This window comes from Anabas testudineus, chromosome 19 (genome assembly GCF_900324465.2).
Source record: "Anabas testudineus chromosome 19, fAnaTes1.2, whole genome shotgun sequence".
Taxonomy (NCBI): domain Eukaryota; kingdom Metazoa; phylum Chordata; class Actinopteri; order Anabantiformes; family Anabantidae; genus Anabas; species Anabas testudineus.
Genome location: NC_046628.1, coordinates 14424253 through 14450411, shown reverse-complemented (window position 1 = coordinate 14450411; position 26159 = coordinate 14424253). Strand labels below are relative to the sequence as shown.

At 41.3% G+C, this 26159-nt stretch overlaps 1 protein-coding gene across 1 annotated transcript; it reads right to left on the bottom strand.

Annotated features, from left to right (window-relative positions):
• Window positions 1-1061: 1061 nt before the first annotated feature.
• si:ch211-216b21.2 (heparan sulfate glucosamine 3-O-sulfotransferase 3A1) lies at window positions 1062-25941 on the bottom strand. Its single transcript, XM_026351492.1, has 2 exons — window positions 25104-25941; window positions 1062-1752 (listed from the first exon to the last, which is right to left on the bottom strand). Exons 1-2 carry the CDS (start codon window positions 25661-25663, stop codon window positions 1131-1133), a joined length of 1182 nt encoding a protein of 393 aa, XP_026207277.1. The 5' UTR covers window positions 25664-25941; the 3' UTR covers window positions 1062-1130.
• Window positions 25942-26159: the final 218 nt, after the last annotated feature.

Genomic DNA, 26159 nt, shown 5'->3' with positions numbered 1-26159 from the left:
TGACATCAAGTGTATTCAGTTCACAGGGAGGCATGTTGAGGAAATTTGAGTCACCATTTGGGAAGGCCCTCTGGAGGTCTTTTCCCTCCACCGCTGTTGCTTCAATAACAGCGAGTGCTATCTTTGCCTGTAACTTCATTAAGTGAATATGGAGAAACGGCCGCTGACATAACAAACTCACAGCTCTGGAAGTGAAAGCTGAAACACCTGAAATTAAAACGAGGATTTCTTTAGCACTTGCATAATAATAATAAGCGATCAAATAGTCACTGAGGAGTTATTCAAAATACATACGTACTGCTTGAATAAATATATTTCAAAAATACTTTTTATCTTTTCATATTCTTTTACCTAGAAATGTTAACAATTAAATGCAGCTATGTATGTGTAATATATGGCATTAAATAGCTCAATAAAGCCTTTTAACAAACGCCTGGGTCACAATGCGATTTCAGCTATGTTTAAGATGTGTTTCTGTGTCACAGCCAGGACTTCAGAAAAGATTCTTTAGACATTGCATGGGGATATGACACGTAAATCCTCAACCTAAACAACTATTACAGTTGTTGTATAGTACATTTTTCAAAGTAAAACATTGCGATAATTGTGAATATGAGGCAGTTTGATGATGAAAAATGTTAGATTGCATATGTTGGGTGTCACTGGGGAGAGATTGTGCCTCTTTCTCTCCTGCAACAGCCGCATATTGCTTAGTTAATGTTAATGCTGAGGCCATATTTCTATGCTGGAGTATTAGGGACACAGAACAAAGAAAAAAGGTTAAAGAAAGTTTAAGAAAATGTTAATTATTCATTATTTTATGAGAAAATATGTCCTAATATTTTGAGAAAACAAGCATAAAATCACAAAATGAATCTTTATATACATACATTTAAAACAAATATGAATAAATAGGCAAAATTTAATATACTGTCTCAGTGTTACACCCAGAAGTCATGATATGATCAGAATAGGGATATCTGCATATTTAAATTCTTCTGTATTCTTAAACTTTTGTGTAAAACCAGACTTTTTAAATAATACTTTTATAGTTTCCCTTATAGAGTGTCCCTGAAACTCCACTAATACTCAGCTTCCCAAATTATAACAATAAACAAAAATACACGCAATTAGTCATCCCAGCCAAAAAAACACCCTGTCATCTGGTAGAACTTCATGTTGAATGGTCTATAGAAGTCCCGTAGCCTCTGCACCACCTCAGGGTCAATGTTCGGATGGGTTCTCCCTTTGGTTTTACCCAGGCAGTGGGGCTTGCTGCTGCCCTCTGCCTTCTTGAGGCATGGGAACCCCTTGGTCTGGTTGAAGTAAAAGTGTTTGTCTGTGATGATCCTCTTAAGTCCCAGGAAGTCCTGCACGCGACCCAGCTCTCCAGCTGGATCACTAATCAGCCGCTCGCCACTAACAAACAAGATCTGGTCCATGGGAAAGTACTGCAGCCAGTTGTCCAGGTGTTTGGCATAGATGCCAATCTGGATGGCGCTCCATGAGGTATCGATCAGCCCTGTAGTCCTGTTTTTGAAGGTGAGGCTCTCGAAAGAGGGAATGTCAGGCTTCTTAGACAGTGTCTGCGTGTAGTCTGAGATAGCTCTGGTAACGGGGTCCCTCACCACCACGATTAACTTTGTGTCCCTGGACATGGCAGAGATCCTGGCTGGAGCCTCTCGGGTCACAAAGTAGCTGGGAGTTTTCTCCATGGTTATCTGGCCCTCCAGAGTCTTGGGCATCAGATCCCTGAGAGAAAAGAAAGAAATGAAAAGGAGGAAGTGAGATATCAGTTTGACCTCCCGTCTGACTGAAGTAAAGTAAGCAACTGTCAAGTTCTACAACCACCCTAATTAAGATAAACATTACATTTGGATGAACTCGCATTAAGTAAACAAAAACCTTCAGTCCAACTGAGCTGAGCGCTCATCACGGTTTGTTTACAGTAGTTTATTAATGTGATCATGATTAATATTTAATAACTGTGACCAAATGTTGATCAGTTTATTGCAGTGCTACACATCTCGGGATTTAAAGTCATGACTGTGCTGATAGTTTGCAGATGCTGCCTCAGCTGTCTGAGGACTTCACCAACAGCACTCCCTTGGGTGCATTTGAGATGGGGTACCTTTGACTCTCATCAGGTAAAAAAGAAGAACGTCAACCTCTATATGCATACTGTAGGGGTGCTGACTGTAAAATATTGATACTTGAGCTGAAAAGCCCCGTCGGCTGTCTTTCACCATTTGCAACAAATGGTGGGAGAAAATCAAAATTCCTCAAGTGAAGAGTGAAAATGAATATTTGTTTCCAAACAAAACTGTATTTGTGTTTTAAGATTCATTGGACCACGATTTGGGGAACTGCTCAATGTAAAGGTGTAAACAGCTGAACTACAATCACAGTGATATTCTCATCTGTTCGGCCATGCCACCCCTCTACTCCTCTTTCTGCCCAGCCGCCTTCAGGACAGTGACTTTAAGCAAAGCGGGTAAAAGCAACCCATGAATGATTAATGCACCCTCCCCCTGCCATTTAGAACCTCTGCAGAATTCAGCTTTAAAATTCACCAAAGTACAGAATGCAGCCGTCAATTATTCATCTGCATGGATGGTGCTGCTTAAAGCGAGGACTGGCACTGACAAAGTGGCCCGAGCTGCTGCTCCCAGGGTAGATGCAGTTTGCCACCCGTGACAGTACTGAGACCCTAAAAGAGGGAGGTTCTTGAACATTTGTGGAGACTGCTTAAGACTTCAATGTGCTGTTTGTGTGATCATACAGTGGAAAGCACTATCACACCACAATCAAATTGCTGCTTCTGCCAATCAGCAACGTGTTATTCTGATGTGATGGCTCCATTTTTCTGCCTTGCTAAAAGGCTGGTAAACAACCATGCTCCGTTTAACAAACACAGAATGAAATGAGACCGAGGGCCTCGAGGTGTTTCACACAGAGAGCATTTCTAAAAGACCATAGTTATGATGTTGAATGTGGTTTCACTTTCCTCTAATAGCTCGGGCTAAATTTCATTAAATAATGAAATTATAATAAAAAAACTAGATGTTTTGTGATTACAATGTTTTCAGATATATTTGCAGAAAGGAAATATATTTTGCTGGGAACATTTTATCGATATGTTCCAACCTATTTGCAAGCTGTCAGGTACATAAATTACCAGTGTATCCTCATTATGTTAACAGAAAATGTAATCTGGTTGCAATAACACTCCTTACCAATGTGGACTTTAGTTAGAAATGTACAGGGTTGATGTCTCAACTCTTTCCAACCAACTCTTTCTGCAGACTTTGTGGCCCTAATATAAATTAGAGCTAAACTATAGCACAATCACTTCAGATTTAAAATCTGCTTTCTGGCTTTTAAAACAGCTGCTGGTTGAACTCAGCATCTGACATGAAACTGACCTAAAAGACAAAAGTCAATACCTTCGGGCCAATGTCAAAACACATTCACTCCATGAGTCTGAGCATCCTGAGTGGATTTTCTTCATGAGATAGGTCAGCACAAGGGGGACATGCAGGAAGTGGTCGATAAAAGCAAGAATGGCAACACGGGTTCACTGATGTCTTGACCGTCACCTGACCTCCAGAGTTCTCTCAGTATCTGCGACCTCTCCTACAACTGTGTAAAGACAGACGCGGACAAGCTTCCTCTCCTCTTGCATTAGCGCTGCTCCATTGCCCCATGAGTCCAGAGTGAGGCTGTATAATGGCACTTTAAACTAAACTGGGTTTCATCAGGGAATGCAATGGCTAAGCTGACAAGTCAATAATAAAGAACATGGAGACTAATTATTGATAAACGGGGGACGCCACACAGCCGCATGCAGGTGACTCTTTCTCCTTCCTCATCCTCCTCTCTGTATTGGCATCATGCTGATCTGGGAACCACTAGACCTCTACAACATTGCTCCAGCTTTATGATGCAAAAGACAACAATATTGTGTTATGAAAAAGTAATGAGTCTGTACTAAAGGAAGCATCCATATTTGATGTTGTGCGTCCAACTTGTTTTGTGGTCGATGCACTCACAGCAGTGGTGTGGTGGTGCGAAGGCCCTGTGGGGATTTTCAGGGTCAGTGGAGTATGTTTTATGGTGAGCAATGTTTGTAAGTCCAACTATGGAAGTCACACAGCTGACAGAAGTTAGCTTGATGTAAATTTTATAGTTACTGGATGAAAGGTTTCAAGTGCATCTGTAGAGTGCAATTGTATGAAAAAGACACTAGTTGAACCCCATATGTGTTTAGTTTCAATCGAAATTTAAAGACCAACCTCATTAAACAAGTGTTTAGATTTGGAAAGACCTCTAAAATCAATCCTAAAATTTGAGACTGTATTAGTTCACATTTTTTCCAGACTACTGTTTCATTTATTTTCTGTAAATCACGCTGCATGACAACTTAGGCACACCTATGTAACTCATTACTCTCTTATGTAACTAGCAACTAACATAAATTCTCAAATTGTGCATTTCAGTTGGGCAAAGGAGCAAAGAAAGTTCGGTTTTACAGCAAGTGAACTACTCTAGTGTATTTCTTTCCATTCAGCTTAAGCATGCAGTGCTTGCTAATGAAACTTTATTGGCAGAGTAGGTGATGTAACAGATGACAAACCATCCAAGTGCATGAGATTTATTGCAGTTCCAGATCCTGCTTTGATGTCTTCATCGTGCTGTTAAAATATGACTCCCTGAGCACAGTGATGCATGAAACGCAGGCGGCGGGATGAAACGAGACACACACAGAAATAAAAAAACACACAGCACATGACCTTGGCCTGCCTTTAAATCAAATTCACAGATTTGGCATGGAACTACATAACGGGGAGAAACAAGGAAAAAAATATTTAGGATGATTGTGGCGTTCATAACATAACATAACAAACAAATAGCTTGTGCACACGACAGAACGAAACACTTATTGAAATTGTACGTCATTCCTCTCATATGGAACTAACTAGCTGTTAAGAGATGCCAGGATACATTCAGGCAGCCCCATTCCCCTTTAAAACCAAATCCAATGTACACAGTAATGTGCAGTTCATCACTCAATGTGTCCTTTGTAGGCCCATCTATAAAGTAACCACATTGGAATAAAGGGCCTGATGCATCAGTGCTTTCGTTTCCCTACTGAATGAATTTCACTTACAGACCAACTGAACTCTGCCCTCATATACAGAACAAGCTGTGACTCATGTCTGCTTGTTATATAAATGCCAAAAAAAGTCTAAATGCACCATAAGGCCTTATTTACTGTAAACCGGGTGCACACATAATATGACAGCATGACACATGAATTAGGGAGGAGTAAGAAACTAACAAGAGATTAGCTGTGAATGGGCCTTTTCCTGGTGTTATCCTGGACCTCTTAGAAAGGGCCTTGGATCTGGGCCAATGTCTGTCAATTGGCGGGAGTTGTAAAGACATAGAAGCAAGTGGGCATGAGTGCTGTCCACTTCTCCCCCACAGGCCTTTGATTCATTTTTCCTTTTCCAGCAGGGAGGCCTAGCAGGCATAAATACACTCCCACAGTGTTCCCCTGCCACTACCACCAGATAATAATCTTGTAATTGGCTCAATATTTCTGCTGTTTGCAAGCAACGCAGGGCCCAGCGCCGCTCTTGGTGGCTTGGACTCACCAGATATTTTCCAGGTCAGTAAATGCTAGTAGAGGTCAGAGAGAAAGGAGGAGGAGAGGGGTGATTTAGGGTAATGGCTGCTGTGCGGTGAGGGGAAAACCCCGCTCCTCTGAGCTCCGAGTGTTACTGCTCTGTCAACCTTGTGCAACAACACAGCCCTTTACCTGCCCTGCGGGCTGTAATTGCCGGCAGCGCTACCGGACATAAAAGCACACCAGATGAGACATATGGGGTGCGATGTTGATGTGTAACAGCTTCTGCAATTGACTGCGAGATTCCCAAACACTAATTGCAATAAACTCTAATTCACCTCCCATTGTTAGACTGTTTGCTAGACATGATGTGTTTGGCATCATTATTTATAAGGATTACAGGTGTGAGCTCCCCAGCAGCAGACACTACTGATCAGGATAATCGTCCGTTTTATGACCCTGACAACCTCAGTCCACCAGGATCTGCCCACCTGACCTTTTTTCCCTCCACTGGATTTATATTCGTCATGCACTGTGTAGCCTTTTCCTGCACACCTGCACTTTACAACTCTAAATCCTCCCTCTTCCTGGACAGTTAAGTACTCCTCCAAGATGGCTACACAGGATTACAGCTGTTACACAGCTTCCACAGAAGATCTGAGTAAACATCCGAAGACTACATCTAGTAATTTGAATTAGATTTTAAATCTGAATTTTTGACTTCACAGTGCTGAAAAGCACTGAAACACATTTAATTAACAATAACGCAGTTTCCTGTTTTCATCACAATGAGCAAGTTCATCTAAATGTATTTGTTTCTTTCTTAAAATTGGACGGGTGCATGGGATTTGTAGGGGTTGAGAAGCAATGCTAATAAATTATTAGTCTACTCTTGGAAAACAACATGGGAGGGCAGTGCTGTTTTCTTTTGGGAAAATGACAAAGTTTTGATAAAGCGTAAATAGGAAACAAACAGTGGGGACACATAAGATAACAAAGGAGAGTTAAAAAAACATTTTTAAAAACAGATCGTTCATGGTCAGATTACATATGTTTTCAATTAGACAATAATAATGTGAATGCATTTCAAACGTTTGTGGTGGTGGGAGGAAAGCAGGAAATTTGAATGAAGTCTTCAAACTAAGCTTCTCACTGATATCAGAAACATGAGTGTAGAGATATTTTAATGTATGGAAGGCACAGAGGAGTTAAATAGTATTTATGAACACATACTTTTCAAAGTAGAACTACAGGAAGTAAGTTGAAAATTTGTGAAATCGCCCTTTAAACACTAGCTTTAAAAACATTGTTGGCCTGTTGCCACTGCGATTTATCTCAGCTGAAAGTCTGTCTATACTTTTTTTTCATATATACTCACATCTTAGAGACCTCATAAATAATTTCTGGAAAGAAAAAATAATCAGGTGGGTGAACTTGATTATAAATGGAATACTAGGATATTATATCATACACTGCAGTAAAAAGGCTTTTTCATAAAATCTTGTATAAATAAATCTCCCTGCTGGACTCAGCATTACCAGTTCCTCCCCCTTTTTCCTTTCCATACAACTCGTATGCCGTTTAATAAAACATTTATACAGTTAGCTTTGCAGTATGTTGTTATAAATTTATCAGCAGGAGTTTTAACAGAATACTTCTTTTTTCCTTGCTGCTTTGTAACGGTCTCGGTTTATTGCATAAGGAGGAAAAAGTAAGCTTTATCTTTATGGCAGCTTGTTTGTGAATTATTCATCCTGTCTAGCTGTGGTGGAGGACTGATTGCAGCAGGAAAAAGGACCTCAGCTAGCAGAGTCTGCTCACTTCCAGATCCAGACTGCATATCCGGAGAGGAGGGTGAGGATGGGTGAGAGCGATCAGGGAGGAGATGGAGAGAGACAGAGAACAAAAATAGATATAAGACAGAAAATAGACAGTCAGAAGTATCCTGTTTACAATATGTATTTTATATGATTATTTATTTTTTATTAGCAAAGTTTAGGAGAAAAGAAGTGAAGGTAACTAGTGAGACCCAAACTGTATCATCTGCTCGTTCTTGCTGTTTGACTTTGGTGTAAACATGTCAGTGTGACTACAAGGTTTCAGCACACTTCACATAAAGAAGCAAATGGCGTGAACAAAGTAAACATCACAGGCATGTGCAGTTGACTCTTGGCTATTTCATAAGCTGTGGCTGCATTTCTATGGCAGGTATAAGAGAACCTGAGCCTGTTTTCAAACTAGCTGAGATATGGAACCGATGAAAAACCCACACGAACTGAAAGCAGCAATAGAGATGAGTCTTGTATTCCATTGAAGAGAATGTATATAAGACAAAACCACTAAATATATCCCAGAGAAGCGCTGTGTATTATAACTAATGTCACCACATGGGTTGCATCTGTCTGGATGGATCCACAGACACAGTGCACACGTTACTATTTCATATTCCTCTGACCCACTTGCTCAGCGTTAGTCGGAGCCACAGACAGAGAATATAGAAATGACACTTAAGTGGGATTGGCTTTGGCAGCAGCTTGCTGCTATTTTTCTTTTTGCTAAGTCAGTTTTTAGGGTTTCAACAGCTTTTGGGAGATAAGACACTTAAAACTGGGGCTAATTCCAAAGCTAATTTTCAAGGTATTGTGTTGCCTGAATGTTCATTTATACAGTGAAGGTGAATTCAAATTTGGAGAGAGCTTGCGCGAGTCTTCATAGCCTTCAAATTAACACTTAAGCCTGATTTGAATAAAAAAAAAATAAAATAAAAAGCTCTGTGTCAAATGCATGAGAGCAAAATGAAATGTGAATTTGTCCAGAGCCAAATGGAAGGCTTTGTCGGGACCGCTCTGCGATAATTACCCATGACAAAAAGGCTAGGGCTTTTGTCTTTGGGACCATTACCATGGTGATTTTCAAGCTGTTGAAACATTCAATATAAACATTTCAGCCTGCTGAATATGCCACATGCACTGTCACTGTAAAGATATGCATTTGAGCTACATTTCTGCTGGCACCGCTGCTGAGAAGAAGCAACTCAAATATTAGAGTTCAGGAAAAAGACACATAAGCTTCAGATTTAAAAATATAAAGGCTGAAGTCAGATAACTAAAGCCCAGTTTCAGACCCCCCCCCCCCACAAAAAAGCTGTAAAATGATGGGCTGGCAAAAAGACAATCTCCTTCTCTCTTTGTAGCCTGAGACGCACGCTGGCACTAGCATTCCTGAAAAATTCTCCAGCTCAGTGTGACGATTTCACCAGCAAACGCTTTGACAGCGAAACATGTCAACCGACGTGTGAAGTCTCCCCAAATGTTGCTATTGTTTGTGTACTTTCATTTTTCCAATAAATATTTTTTGGCCTCTTCTATCCACAACATGTTGCCTTTCACAGAAAATCTCTAGTGCTCTGTTTTTGAGAGGAGGAAGGATTTTTCTGCCCCGCTTCATCCCTCCGCCTGTCCTCTGTGATCTAATAAGCATTTCAAAACGTGACTTATTAAACACAGTCTTGTCAAGTTAGAGATGATGGTTTCATTAAAGTTATCAGCACAAGGAAACGTGAGCAGACTCAAGAAGACAAATTGCATTTGGTCGTTAAACTCTTGGGAATGTTCTTAAAAGATTTCAGGTCTGGTCAAAAGCTACAATATGTATCTGATGCACCAATACAGTATTATTGGTGCATCTTTGTAGGGGAAATATTAATACTCTCAACAGTATTAATCATGCAACACCATGCATCTGTGTTATCATATTAAATTAAATCCTGCATCATTCATTTTGTCAGTGCAGCATGTTCTTATCAAGTGTTCCTCAAACATTAAATGATACGTTTCTGCTTATTTTAATCTCTGGCTAAAGAACAATCAACAATTCTGCGTCTGTCTGCATCTGTTCTCGATTATACGGTAGGAGACACAGCAGAAGGATGCGTTATAGCTTGTGCTCCACCACAGAGATCAGCTCACATCTAGTGGGGAGCTGCTGTGCAAAATGAGGCATCAGTGTCACGGATACTTATACGAAGAAATGTGGTTAAGAAGGTATCGCTGTGGTGTATCTACAGTAAACCAACAATGCATTGGTCCATCGCCTGAAAGTATGTTTCTAGCACCCAAATTCAAACACACTGGTTGGCTACAAGATGGTGTATGTTGAATTAACCTAAAAAATTATATACTTCATTGATCTCCATGGGGAACTACTACAGGGTTACATGTGCTGCCCAAGAACACCTCGACATGTTACCTGGAGGAACTGGAAGCTGAACTGCAGTGGATTCAAAACAGAGACATGAGAAAAGAAAGGGTTAAAGATGAAAGACTGAAGTGCAGCTGGGTGTGGTGGTGACCATAGTGTGTGTGTGTGTGTGTGTGTGTGTGTGTGTGTGCCTGTGGTTGTTGCTACATTATAAATTAGACTCTGATTGTGGAATTACTTTAATCACACGATGCGCAATTCCACAAGAAAAGCTCGTGGAGATGATGTCATGTGCATCCTCAAAAGCCAGAACCTATTTAGAACATCTGCTTAAGTCTTCTGCAGTATTTCCATCTCAAATGAGAAGCACAGGTAAGCACATCACTGATGCCCTCTAATGTGCTGATAATAATACAGTGGCGTAACTGCTTTGGAAATCATACTGCACTGTACCACACACGCAATTAAAGTAAGAACTTGACAGGTTGAAAGCCCAAGTCTGAGTCTTGTTGGCGTATTTCTAAAAGCTCTGACTGTAAACCACCTGGGATTTTCTAAAATAGAACAACTTCTGAAAAGGAGTCATTGTTCTGCTCAAATGCAAGCATATAGAGAAGCCAAAATTAGTCAGGTAGTATTTTATCCAACAGAGCTTGAACAGACAGGCTGGCAGGCCGTCTTGCTATGAACTCAGAACATCATTGTATTTAACTCTCAGACGCTGTGGACTACCTCACAGCAGAAAACCAGTATCAGTTTCACCTGCCATTGTGCTGAATTGCATTACAGTCTTTAGTATCTTACACCACTTTGTCTCAGGACCTTTGTGAAGCAGAGGCTGTAAAACCATCATTCCAAATAATTTCCACATGTAATCCGATAGCTGTAACATAATGAAAGCCAAATATTTGACAGTTACCTTTAAACAGTTTTAGGAGCACATGGAGTTAAAAAGTTAACAAGATAGAAAAACACTGCTGCACATATGCAGCATGTACTGAACCTGGTGCCCGCTCGAGTTTCTGTTTAGACTGAGCATGAGGGAGGAAAAAAGGGAAAAGGAAATAGACAGTGTGAGATATAGGGGGAGCAGAGAGGACAGAAGGATGGGAATAGGACTCAGGCAGCAAGCTGACACCGTGATCAGCTAGTGTAAAAATGATTGCACTGTCTCCAAGCTCACTTCCTCTCGATCTATTGCCTTTTCCCATTTCATTTCCTACCTCTTCCTTCTTCTTCCCAACATCCTTCTACTCCCAAGCTCAGAATACAAAGCGCCTGGCACCAACACGTCGCTTTCTCTCGTCTTTGTGCCAAACCACACTGAGAGCACACCAGTGAGCTTGCACCCTCTGCACCATCCTGCCACCACAGAAGACGGCAGAGATTAGAATATATGAATGCTCCACCTTATCGCTTCTTTTGACATAAACTCATTACAAACGGGCTCAATCTCTCCGGGCTTTTTTCATAGATTGTAGAGCCAGATCGACAGAGACCGAAGCAGATAAAGATTGTGTTCCCTTAATCACTCGTGTAGGAGTGTTAAATATTTGATAGGATTCTTTTTGTTCTCCTTAAACATCCTGGAGAATAAATAATGAGCTCGGTAATAACAAGTTAGCCAAATGATTTATGCTCAGTGAGGATGAGAATGAATGCAGTTCAAGGAGGCAGGGAGGGAGGAGCTGAGGTTAAAGACATGGTCCAATGCGTGATTTCCATTTTGCATCCCTTGCATTATCCATTAAATAAATAGCCTGGAGAAAATGGAACTCTGTGCTGCTCATTTTGTTGAGGCAGCACTGTTATGCATAACGAACAGGTGATGCTGAGGTGTGTGTGGTCGCCATGCTATCAACACCAGTTGCACTGTTGGCTGTAAGCAGTGCCAGTGAGGTGGGGCAGGATGCAGAACAGGTTGAGGCTGAAAGAAAAGGAGAAAAATCACCCAGTGGGAAATGTCACAGGAGAAACAACAACACAAAATGGCTAAAGTGGAGGCTGCGGTTGCCTGGGGCTGGGCTGTGACCCAGAATTCAACAGACCCCCAGTCCCAGCCCCATCGCGGCCGAGCTAAACTGGCCAAGCAACAGTCAAACGCTTCTCCTTCCTTTCTTAGAATGCAGAGGTAATCCCATCTGGAAGCTGGATTGAGCATGCAAGATAATGTGAAGTGTAACAGAAAACTGCAGCGTCTGAGGAGCTGTTGACAACCTGCTAATGTTTTAGCCTGTCAGCTCTCTGTAAGCAAAGATGAGTTGAGGAGAACGTAATTACAGGGCAGAGCCTCACAGTCGGGTTGAGGACAAAGTAAATAGTGTAGTGGGGTTTCTCTTATGTCACCGGGACGTGAGTACAGACGTACAGAAAACTCACAATACTTACAATTTCACTATAGCTTGAAAATTAATTAAGTTAATTTAATTGTGTGAAAGAGGTTAAAGACAAAATGCTCCTAACTAGAACAGCTATAGATTAACACCTATCTTCATGAGGGATGTTGCACTTCATTGTTTTTACAAGCAGGTCTGTGCTGTATTTATGTATAGCATTACATTGAGCGGCTGTATTCCTGTTTCAGTCCAATAACAAATGTAATTCTCACCAGGGCCTGTCTGATTACTAATCCAGCACCATAACCTGATCTCATGAGATTGTATGTAGGCACTTCCCCAGTGCGTTGCCACAGAGATGGTAAATGAGGTGTTCAAGGGGGAGGGGAAACAGCCTTGATGATTCATGTTATCAATCATGGGGTTATTTTTCAATATTTTAAATTGATGCAATCGTCCTAAAACACATTAACATTGAAGGAGTATGCCATAGAGAGATAATGGCTGGATATTTGCGGTGTTATTGAGTCAAACTCCACCAGGCTTGAATGACAGATGTGCCTCACATACAGAGAGAGGCTGTGGCATGAATAAATATGGCCTATCCAAATCACAATTAGAAAATAAATAAAGAGAGTGTGAAAACAACGAGGAGGAGGGGCCGGGCGTGCATGATCATTCAAGTTAACACATTTTCGAAGAAAAGAAACAAAGCACAACAAAATAAATATTAATGTTGTTTAAATTTGTGACTGAATGGAGAGTATCATGAAGCACTTTCAATCACATTAGCATTTACATGTCTGGGCTGCAGGAAAAGCATAATGCAAACGAGTAGCGTTTGGATTTGATACAGTAGTTTATTAGTGTATGCTGCAGTGAATACCTGTATATAAAAATGTTTCAAATACATTTACAGTGTCTGTTTGCATTTGTGCATGCTTGCACATGTACCCGGAGACTCGAGGACTCTTTTAAATGGCCATTTTCGCGATAATGTGCATCCAAGAGTTCACCAGGGAGAGCTAGAAAACGTGCGCTGGCACTCGAATGCCAGACGTAAAAGCTTTGTGGGTGAGGGGGAAATCCCTCCTGTTGGATTTACGTCTTGCCAGAACCGACCTTGTTTAATAGCCAGTTGGATGCAAGAAAGAGAGAAGAAACATAAAGAGCAAAAATAGGGCAGTGAAAGAGAATATTCTGTGCTGCTGCTGCTGCTGGGCTGAGTGGAAAATAATATGATGTAATAAATGGTATGTCAGAAACAGGCCTGCCCACAACAGCCAGTGAGTCTGTGCATGCATGTGCACGTGCATATATATGTGCATTCCAGTGCATGTGTGTGTGTGTGTGGAGGGGGAGCTTAAGCATCTCCATTAGTGTTCATATAACATTCGGTGGGGCAAACAAAGTACAGAATCATAAATGAGGATAGCGAGGTGACAATATGAGCCTAATTACACACAGATGTCTTCCAAGGGCCATAAATCAATGTTTGTGGGGAATTCCTAACAACAAAATCAATACAGCTGCATCTCAATGACCATAATGAGAATCGGGTTGAAGGTACGAATTTTAAATCAGACACATACTGGCTCAATCCAGCGAGCCAAAGGTCAATAAGGTGGAGACAGCGTGTTAAATTACCGTATGAATCAAACAAATCAGGAATTATGTTACTCATTTTTTTAATTAATCTATTATAATTAATGTGTTTTTTTTGCTACTGTCTGATTTGAATGGCAGCAGTTCTTAATGACCTGAGTCAGACTGAGTCAATGTGAAGAAAAGCATGACTCCAAATGTGTAAGAACAACATGTAAACCAGCAGGGGCCTTGACTCTTGTTTGTGTTAATCAAACTTCTCTAAATTGTTTGTATAATGAAATTATGGCTTTCAGGGAGGCCTGGGAGACATCAATTAGGCAGATAAGCAAATGAAAATAAATCACTTTTTATCAAATGCACGGCCGCCTGCCTGTGTGTCCGGTAAACACAGGAAAAACAGGAAGTGATTTTGTTCTGCAATTTAAGGTTCATAAATCCCAGTGACAAGCAATCAGGATCACGTAGAGCCCTGAAAAACAGTGGGAGGACAGCAGAAACATTACTTGCTCTTCAGAGCTAAAGATGGAGGGAATACTAATTTCTAGAATTTAATTTGTAAGTAATGATGCGTTCTTAATTTTAGTGCCAATTTTAATTTAGTGGTGTTCATACTCTTTTGATATATAATATTATTTTTGACACACTGTAATAGTGGCGCTCACTGCTAGTTAATAGACTCCAAGAGACATTCAAAGCCAATAAATACTGCTGAAGTTAATGTGTTAATGTTACTTCCACATGGACAGGCTTTGAAGGCCCACTATCCTTCCATATATTGAAGTATTTGTCTGTTTCTAACTCAAAAACTTCATCCAAACTCACCTCTTTCATTTAGATGTCATCTAGTCCTCCTGATGACACAGTGTGAAGTAAAAACAACTCTAAGCAACATCATTGACGCGTTTTTCACCTAGAAGCAGAAAGTTATTATGACTGCTGGCGTGCTGGGCTGCACGTTTTCACAGTTTTGGCTAATGCCGTTACTCAGATTGTGGCTGAATTAAATCCATAAATCTGTATTTTTGGTTGAACCAATTGTGCTGTGAAGTAACTTCACAGCCTGAAACATAATGTTATTGAAACATTGCTGAATCAGATTAGACGAGGACGATAAAGTTTAATGAATGATTCCACAGATGCAAGCAGACCATTCAGTAAGACTAAATTAAAATGGGAATAAATCCACCTGTCATGTATTTTTCACATTATGGTGTTGATGTACATTTTAACACAGTCATGTTCAACAAACAGCGAGGAGGGAGTTTTTTTTTGAGAGTGTCCTCACTTGCTAAATCTTACTGTCAGCCACGCTCTGTATGTGCAGTGTGTGAAAAAGTGAAAGAAATACAGACAATTATTACGAAGCACCACGTGAATATGCTGGAAACATGATTTGGAGGTCAAACATGCACAAATAGGCGACTGTGGGCTGCGTGAGTGCCGCATGGGAAAGCCACAATGAGGCAGGCAGCGCTGTTAATGGATGTGATCACAGCTTCCTGGTGAATAATGCAGCCCTGCTAATTGGCTGGATTAATAATTGATGAGGGTGTGTTTGAGGAGATGGCGCGAGCTGCAGTGGATAAAGCAGATCCTACTGTTTTGTTAGAGAAGACGAGAAATGCTTTATCTTTCACATCTGTCCATACCGATGGTAAAGGACCAGCTTCCTGCTACTATTGATGCTCTGACCACAGAGGAGGATGTAGCTGTGTGAGACAAAGTTGTCAGAATAAACAGTCGCCCTAACAACATAATGACTTAACGAGCGCAGTCCCCACCACATGTTTGACGGTTAAAATTACTTGGGTTCATGTCAAGTCCCACAGGCTGCACCCGTAGTCCAAACTGACTGTCGCTGACCCAGAACAAGGCAGCTGCATAAATAAAAATGACACTGAAATAAAACATAAGGTGGAGCTGGAGCTGGAGTGATCCAGCTCAAACTCAGTGACAAAGGCGAACAAAGGCGAACAGGACACAAGCAGATTGGTGTGACAAAACAATAAGGCATAGGAGGGCAAGAAGAATAGATTTTACTGTAAAGTTGATTTATCAGCATTTCTCGAGGTTTCCAGTTTCCCGAGGATGCATAAAACCACCCCATAAAAAGTCTTGTGTCGCTATCTCTACGGGTCAACACCTTCAAACCACTGCTGAGCCCTTTCAGGAAACAATAGGATCAATATGTCAGGGTGTGTTGAAAGGATTTCTGACAATCCAGAAGCATTTGTTCTAAACTGCAATGGCCACAAGACACAAAAGAACAGAGAAACAATGACTTGCCACCATGTGCTTCACACTGAAGCCAGTAAAGACTGTGTTTTTGAAAGTGACAACTTGAAAATTACACATATGCTAATTCATTTTAATTCGTTTAGTTTGTCTATACAAAAGCACAAGAAATCATCTGTTAAAGTACAAATTGTCATTTTTAAAGGTTCTACAGGCAAGTCTATCTCCTAAAAACAACATTTCTATACAACCATAATTATTTGTTGTGGGGAATTTATTTGCAACCTTATTATGTTTTCTATAAACATATTGACCAATCACAAATAATATGTCAATTAAATCTACACAGATAATGTGTTTTTGTCCACCAGAACATACTGTTTCCTTTTCAGCAAAAATATGCAGTGTTGCAGGACAACATCCAGATTTGTGACTCCAAAGTTACTCAGAAATGTAGAGAAAATAATTTATTAGTCGTCAGCCCTGGACATTACATGCCCTCCATTCTCCCCAACCACCTCCTAGCAACTCTTTCCATTAATAAATGCTGCACTTATTCATTTAAAACTGCACCACAACATAGATATTACATGATAACATTCACTAGAAACTGCACTTTAGTTGCACAGGAACGTCACGAGACAGCTACAGGTGCTGATACACTGCTACCTTTAGCTAAAGCCAGACTGCATCTTATGTAAGAGTATTTCACAAATTATTCCTCTAATATTTTCTTCACAATGATTCCATAACTTTATTGTAAGAATACGTCTTCTGAATGAGAATCAAAAGCTCCTCCCAGATTTTTGCACCTACAATTTTCCTGCCACAGTTCATCTCATCACTTCGCTCATACTCATCTGCAGCTGAGGAAATCTGTTCCCTGCTCCTCTCATCAACATGCAAATCCTCATCTTTAGGAGAAAGGATAACAGTGAACAAAAAAAGAGCCCTTTAGTAGAACTCCAGAGGATGTTACTTCCTACTTTTATTAGCTGGACATGTTTCTTTGACTGCAATCTCCCTCCTGTCTAATGTACAGTCAGACCTAGTTACAGTAGCAATTACTAGTGTTCAGGTTAAGATTAATTGAATTACGGGGTGGCGTCTCTGCACTCCTCTGTGGGCATATCAATCACGGCCTCTGAGCTACACAGACCCTTTATCACCCTCTTCCATCTTTATGTAAAAAGACGCAGGCTGTGCTGTTACACTCCATTTATCAATAAGCGGGTCTGAGGTGGCAAACTCATTTTCTAATACATTCCTCTCTTAAATCAAGCATCCTGGCATTTGGTAGTTAGCAAAACCTGTGTGCCATCTTGTACCTTTTGTTAATTCTAAATAAAATCACCTACTTTACTTTGGCTTCGTAAACCTATGCACAGTATGAACTCATATAATATTTGTGTTATATTTTAAGTGATGAATTGTAAAGAGAAATCCGGCTATTTAGCAGAGTGAATGGCTTTTTTCAGTGATGTAACCTCTCACGTCGGACATACAATAGACTTTATGTAAAGCATTTGTTTGAACAACTGGAGTTCTACTTGAGGAACCAGCTTTTTGAAACCACACATGCAATTGAACTGCGGCGCTTCTGTTTGAATAAAATAGCTCTCAAGGCAGATTAAATGCCACTCTGTCATTCTCGCTCCATTCACCACCTCCATTATTAGCTATTTTCAAAACTGTGCAGGATTTCTGGTCATGGTCTATAGAATTGCCAAATCCTAATCTTCAGCATGTTTTATTTCACTCATCACTGCCATGCAACTCTTTGTTCATCACCTAGCAGGAATATACAGAATACACTGGATATAGAGGTGCTGAAAGCCTTAATATCACATCTGAAGGAAATAATGTGCGCCAAAGAAATACCAATTCACACACACACACGTGCACACACACATTCGCACCTCAAGCTTAGCTATAGCGCTGTGAATGGAGACAGAGGTTGGGCAGTAGAAAAGAGGTTGTGCCTGAGGTTCCGTCTGGCATGGCCTCTGCCCATGTCTGCAGGGCGGACTCTGCCAAGGCGACTGGCACTGGTCTTGCCCCATGGAGCAAGAGAAAAAAGGATGTTTGGTGCCATCCTATCACCACACAGGCAGCTGCAGATAGCACACATGGCAAGTGTGTCAGAGTCTATGCCTTTAAGCACAGACGCAGAAGGGGAAACAGTTCCATGTTTGGGCAGTAAGCCTAAAAAGACCCTTGAAAAAGAGTGAAAGACTTTCCTGCCGAGTGAATGGATGTAAAGGGCTGGAAACACAAACCTCAGCCTTCCTTGAATAGTAAACACTTTAACCTTCTTTTTAATTTTACAGGGACTTAAAACACAAGATGGAGGTGTGCCAGAAAAAAAGAATATGTAGTAAAAGTATTTTAAAGAAAACATTACAGTTGGAATGGAAACTTGAGGACCCAAGAGAAGAGGGCTTCCTTCTTTTTATTGGTTCCCAGGCTTTCCATAGCTCTGGTTCTCCCTCTCTCTCAGTCTGTCTCTGTCTGTTTCTCTCTGGTGGAAAATGCAGAGGGCTCCCTGTCCTGTGATAAAGCTGTTGCCTGTGAGATGGGAAAGAGAGATCCATCACTCAGAGGCGTTGGTTTACCCTGCCAATCCGCACCACTGAGGGCTGTAACATGTACATGCTCCATCCATGCATCATTTACCAAGCTCTTCTGTGCCCAAATAACATGGGTTTGGCTGCACGTTTCTAAAATCCTAAAGCACTCTGGCAAATCCTCTGAAAGTCTTGATATGCATGAATTCTGGAGGTTGTTTTTTGTGGTTTGTTTAGCTCGCTTCTCTGAAGAAAGCTGCAACAGACTACTCTAAAGCCCCTTGACTCTCCAGTGCCAAATGATAGGGTTACAGTCTCTCTTTGTTTGTGGAAGGATAACACTTAACTTCCATCAACCTGGACTGCCAAAAGAAAGAAAAATGAAACACAGAGGGACAGAAATATAGCACAGAAAGAAAATTGCAAACATGATTTTTCTTTTTTTCATTTCAGTCATACTGCTTGTAAAGTGCCTGAAGGCAGAGCTGCTAGGATGTTAGAAAACATTACTTGGCAGGTTTCCATGGAGTTCAAGGAAAATAAACATTACTGACATTCATAGACATTGCTAGAAAATCACCGAACTCCAGTAGTAAAGCTCTTCAGGTATAACAGCTGAACTGAGCTGCAGATGTAATGTGTTGAAAAGGTCACACATTTCAACGTCAGAAACAATATGACAACAGAAATCATTACACAGCGGTGTATTTTTCCATAGTCAAGGCCAATAAAAAAGTGACCTCTTGTGCTCCTTTTGAAATATGAATCCCAGAATAAAAGCTTCATAATGTATGGGCTAATACCTCATAAAAGGACCAACAGCTGCTAAGCTGAATGAGCCTGAGATGCAATGGGGTCAAACAGGCTGCTGACTAGTGTACACACAAACCCAAAAGTGAATAAATAACTGAATCCTAGAAACAATGTTACCCGATCTTACCATTACAGTACCATCTGTTGCTATTGTGAACTCTGAGGGTGGCACATTCTGTGGCAGCCCTCTTGGTGACCCTCCTGACTGTGATCAATCACGCTCCCTTTCCACACATGTTCATCAAAGCTCCAGGAGATCCTGATCCCTGACACCTGAAATATGTGCACCAAAGTCACCACCGAGCTTCCATCATCTCGCTAGGCTGCAAGATGACAACAAACAGCTCTTATTTTAAGTGTGTCAGGTGAATACATCAGGTGGAGAGTCTGGTGGAGATCCAGGTGGTGTCTGCAGAGCACCCTGCACCTGCTGCCTGTCCTCACCCACTCATCGGGGGGGTTGGATTCTCAGGATGCCAGTGGGCAGCTGCTGACAGGCACTACTTTGGATAGTGAACTCGCTTCAGTCTTCCTCCCCTGCACCCTAGGTGCCTCTAGGGTCAGCTGCTAAGGGCGTGCAATGATGTTGGTAGGGGTGGTGGGGGTCAAGGAGTTGGCAAGGAGTGGGAACTGCAGTCATTCATGGGTTGCATGCCTTCAGCAGGAGGTGAGCTTCCCGGTTTTACAATTATACCCCACGATAATCACTTTCACAATCCAAAGGCAGCTCAGCGTTCATGCTCAGGAGGTCTCTGGTGATCACGTTACATCCGCTGTGTGTGTGTGCCCTCTACAACCCCAACCATGACCTCTCCACCTCTGCCAATACTCTCCCCTCCACCTGCCTTCCGCAAAACTGCCCCTTTAACAGATGTACTCGTGTTCCTGTAAAACGGAGTAACTCAGTAATTATTTCTGTTAGTGTTGAATTATTATTTTTTTATCAGCATCTAAAAAACATTATTTTGTAAGTGTTAGCAACAGAATTCCACCTTTTCTCTAGTGAAGTACATCACTAGATAGATTTCGGGGCTGCCCCTCCAAATATGGTTAATTATGAAAAGGAACTTGAAGGCCGAACCTACTGTGAACTTCTCCCTTCCAAAATAAGCCTGGCTACATTAGAAAATTGCAATCCAAAGCCATTTCTAGGGAGCTTTTCACAAAGAGAATTTCATTACTGCTTCGTATTTTCCAATGTAATGTCAAAACAAAATAAATCAAACAGGGACTCAATTAGGGGAAATGGGTTAAATCTGTTTTTAAAATCTTGAATGTTCCGTGGAGAAATGTTAAAACAAATTGCTCCATTCAAAGCAACTATAAAGAGACTGTGGAGATCCATTTTTAAGCGTTTGCACAAACAGACACAGAACACCAGAGGAAAAACATTCCAGGATGTTCCTCGTGCTTTTGGCTGATGTGGTGATAGAAATTCAGATTGGCAAGTGAGACACTTTCGAGTGGGTATATGGAGTGGTTACGTCCAAGGGCAGCAGCGGGGGCTAAAAGTACACTGGAGGTGCTTACAGTTTGCATGCTCATCTAAATGTGGACACGCAGTGTATGTATGCACATGCATACACACGGGGGTCTCTGTTAGATCTGGCCTCATGTTCCAGCTGGTGTGCAGTTTTGTCATGACAACCTTTTACAAATACACAACAAACAATGTACACAATGTTGTGCAGATTTCAACTAATTTCAAATGAACTGAACTTGTTATATTAAATAGAGATTTGCTTTGCATTTATACATTACTAGCTGCAACATCTAGCCTCTCCCATTCAGAAATATCCTGCTTCCCACAGGTCCTTCAAACCTCCCCACAGGGCACATACTGACAAGCAAAATGTCAAGCAGCAGAAAAACAAAGCCACAGCTTAAACTCTGCCACTCAATTAATTGACAACCAGTCTAAACACAGCCAACGTACAAAAAAAACTTGAAGTTGGTTGAAGTTGGCCTCAATTCAAATGCAGGAAATCTAGCAGCTTTTTACCATTAGGACTTGACAAACGCGACTTTGTTTTCTTTTAGCTTTTTATTTTTATTATTATTTAATTGAAATTGAAATGTAATGGTTAACCTAGTGTAGGAAAACATGTCAATGTACTAACACGAACACAAAAGGGAATTTAAACAGAGACAAGACACAAAGTATTATCCCACACATTTAAATCCCGGTTTTAAACTGTAATTATATGTTTGATTTATTCTGTGTAACATATATCCTCATCTGAGGCTGTCTTGCCAAACAGACCAGTTAACGGCACAGAAATACTGATCAGGCTACACAACGCTGCCGGAGTCAGACACGAGTCCCCACTGAGTTACCGCTTTTATGATTAACTCTTTTTTTTTTTTTTATTACCATTACAGAACATGCTTTCAAATAAAGCCAGTTTTATGAACAGGGAAACCCCTAATTTAACATGATATTTCAGCTTTTCTCCAGTTGAACACTCTCCTTGTTTGCTTTCTCATGGTTTTAAGTATTCAGAAAAAATGGAAAAGAATATTCTGAACATTAATAATTTAGTTTTTTCAAGATTTCTAAAGTTAGATTGTGCATCTGCATTTATTGAATAAAGGCTTGTTTTTCTACATGGTTTGGTTTGTTAAGATGTACAACATATATACATGTGTGTGGTGGAGCTGGAGACACATTGTGCTTGTATTTAACAGGTCACACATGTTTTTATGAAGCGTAATTAACCCAATAATGGATCTGATAAAGCCAAATCCAACTGGTCTACAGACATCAAACAACATGGTCTAGACAGGTGAACGCTGGGTGTTCAGTAACCCAAGTAGGCCCAAAACCTAATAATGACTATGTAGCGCGGACCTTTGCTTTAGTTCACAGTGTTTGCGCTTGACCTGCTTGTTCAAGCTAAGTGTCCATTTCCACAACAAAAGCCAAACTGGGTGTGTGCGATTATACGGATACAGCCCTAAGAAACGTGTGGTGAAATATAACACTGACTGAATGAGCAATTGGTTTCCCCTTTAACAAAAGAGCCGACTTTACCGTCAATACATGGCTGAGACTGGAATATGCACTCGGTTTACTGTAAGTACAAAACTGGATTAACTGAAATGTACAAAATAAATATATGAAGTTATCACCAAGATCTAAATACTGTAAATGCAGAAAAGTTTAAAACTCCCAATATTTCATGCTCTGGCAACCTCACTGTTAAAACTGCGACTTTTATTCTTCCCTATAAATTACAGATTTGAGCCTCATCGCTTTGGGTGTGCAACTGACTTTTTCGGGGCAGTTGATGGAAATTCCCTCAACATGTCAGACAAGTATAATTCTGGGAAAGATTGAGAAAGAGGTCGGAGATGTTGCCATGTCACATTAAGAGCTTAGAGGTGTCAAAATATGTTCCACACATTCCCATAGGGACAGAGACAAGTGATTCATGCCGAGGACACGTATCAGCCTCGGTTATAAACAAAGAGTACGCTGAGACAGAGGCCTCTATGTTTTCAGTATTCACTGTTGCCAGTGGAAAAGAATTGCATAATTCAAGCAAATTGGACACAGTGATTAGTCACAGATAACCTGGCTTGTACAGTCTGTCAATGTTTAGTATACACACTAACTTTTTTTTAATTTAAGGATGCTATTGTTAAGCACTGAACTTGTACTGGATCTATGTGGAGCTGCTTGTTTCCTAACCTTGACACATTCGGTTCAGCATTCGGTGCACCAACTGTGGCCCCGAGGCACAGAGATTGTGACGGTTGTGGCGTTTTTGACGAGGAGCCGGAGGACGTTCGGTGATGCAATCAGACTGATTTCCTGGTTTCAACAGGCACTTCTCAAGAACACACTCTAGTGTGACCTCTAGTCAACTTCAGATGATTGAGACTCAATCAAAAGCTTCCAGAAAAACACAGAAGCCACAAACAGGAAGACTCTCAGATGTTGTCAAGGAGAACTGACAAGATGAACTCCTGCAGAGTGGCCCACACTGTTTTAACAGTTATTTATTCCTCTTTTCAATTCAAAGGTCTTTCTCTTGTAAATGGACAGCATTAAGGGGAACTAAGCTCGGTCCTTGGAGGCACGATCCGAATTCCAGGGAATCTTGGCAACTCCTCGGGATAGATGGGACCCTCATGGATATAAAGCCCCACAATGGATGAATAGGTAAACAGAAGGGTGTGAAAGAGTGATGGTGAAAAGAGAATGTTCACTCTCAGAGAAGCACAAAGAAGGAGGTGTGTGAGTGGGAGATGGAGAGAGCCTGAGTGTTTGAGGGGAAAACGGGGAGGGGAGGTGAGGAAGAAGGGTCTGCAGGGAGTTGTTGGTGAGCGAGAGTAAAAGTTTTGTCTCCAGGCTTTTAGTGGGTGCTGTGTGTAGTGTTAACTCAATCAAAAGGTGAATTATACCTCCTGAGACACTCAGGTAACCTTTCATTATGGCCCTAATCCTTCTTAATAACAGAGCTGCAATGTCGGCAATGCCCCATTAGACAGAGAACCACTGAGAGAGAGAGAGGGAGCCATTATTCCCCACAGGCCTGTGGAAATGTGAACGCAGAGCTCTTACTCACACACACACACACACTCACACACACACACATAAAGTGACAGATGAAATCAATCACAAATTTGACTTGAGCGGGGAAAACACAGCATACTAGATAGAAAAGACTGAAGGAGGGAGGGAAACTGTGTGTTTATGTGGGAACAGCGTTTCTCTGAAGTTTCACTTTTCTCACGAAGGAACGAAACGCGTTCTAGAAAAACAAATTCTGACTGAAACTGTGAATGACAATGTTTGACAAGACCGTGAACTTGTGTTTTTCATCTTCAAAAAACACTTTTTTATTGCGTGGAAATTCTTTGCTTCTCCCGGATTTAGATGAAAGGCACCAATAAGACTTCCTGTAATGATTTGCAGCACACTAACATGTGTACATTGTGCAAAAATAATCAACATATTGATTTGTAACAGGAAGTATACAGTAATTAAAGTCTTATTTTGATGCAAATGCAATAAAAAACTTTAGAACTAGCATAAAAGTAAAAGAAATCTTATTAATGTTGAAATACATGTTGTCACATTTTAAATGTTACGTTTAAATATGAAGGTTTTAAGTTTTAAAAGTAGATTGGCTCTACTACTACACTGCATGAACGGAGATTAAAAACTGAAACACTCTGATTTATCCTTGTCTTATTTCCCAGCCTAATCAAGCTGAAAACTCTGATTCCTCTTTGGCTCTGACCACAACAACTTCAAAGCAGTCAACCCTAAAATGTGCAACAAAATGAGCGGCCTGATAACATCTAATGAAAGCAGGCCTAATGCAGCCTAATAAATCAACAGGCTGTGCCCTGCACCTCCTCCAGCAGCAATTTGGCTACTTCTAGAAAAGTGGAGATGTTAAATAAAGATACTTAGTGCTTTGAGACTAATGTTTGTCAGTGATGAAGGAGTTGATTATAATAAATAAATAAAAAAACACATAATATCTTGGCTATTTAATAACTACTTATTAACAGGAGTTAGATTTTAATCAACATTAACTTACTTGCACAATTATTGCAAGTTCCTATTTATTTGAATGTATGCACACATTTATTTATTTATAACATTTAGATTTAGTTTTGTACAAAAGAACTTAGTTTGATAAATGTTTCCCTGCATTAAAACACACACTAATTGATTAATTAACAAACGTTCACCTGTACCACTCCAGTCCGTTCTCGTAGTTGCGGTCGAAGAAGTGCGGCTCCGCTCCCACGGCTCTGATGTCTGGATGAACCCGGAGAAACTCCAGCAGAGCCCGGGTCCCTCCTTTCTTCACCCCGATGATGAGTGCCTGCGGCAGCTTCTTGCGCCCCTCTCCCAGTGGACTGAGTTTACCTGCAAATCTTGGTGACGCTCTTCTGGAAGCGCCGGTGTCCGGAGGCGGCAGGATGAGCGGCTCCTCGGGCAGCTCCTGAAGCCGCCTCTCATCCGCGATGATCCGCGGGGAACGTCTCGCAGCCCCGGATCCCATCAGCTCCGATCCGTGGCTCCATTCGTACACCAGCCTCTTAGTCCTCAGTGACCTCAAGTCCCCGATAAGCGCAACAGCGCGCGCGGAGGAGGACTCGACCGGTGTGGGTGAGGTGGAGGTGCAGCGGTCGGTGAAGCAGTGCAGGAGGAACAGAAAGGTAAAGAGGGAGCACAACATGACCGACGCCTTAGTATAGATGCCTCGGGATGGGGGGTCCAGTTTACTGATGCGGCTAAAAGCCATACCGGTCCCTGGGTGGTCGGTGCAGCAGCCACAGCCATGTTAGGCGCACAATGTTGAGCCTTGGTGCCATGAAGAAACAGAAAGACTTCATCCACGGTGAGCTGCGGATAATACTCCTGTCTATCTACTCCATGAAATACCAAATGAAACCGCACAGGTGAGAATGAGAGGTGAGACTAAAAGGGCCTAAGAAGCGTGCAGGTGCGTCTGCACGGAGATTTACGCGCTCAGGTGAGAAATCCTCTTCTCTCCTCGCTCAGTGCAGGATGCCACCAGGAGCCCTGATGGACCAGCCACACGTGTATAGAGTTGTAAACTTCTCCGCATGTCAGGTTACATGACAGACAACTTACTGACCAATGAGACGAGGATAGGTGCAGACATGCGCCAATGAGATTCCAGGTGGGTGGGACGCTGATGCGCTTCCACTCTGAGCCAAATGAAATGCACTTTTATCTACGAAATAAATGGTCTGTGTAATGGTCTGCCAGGTGGA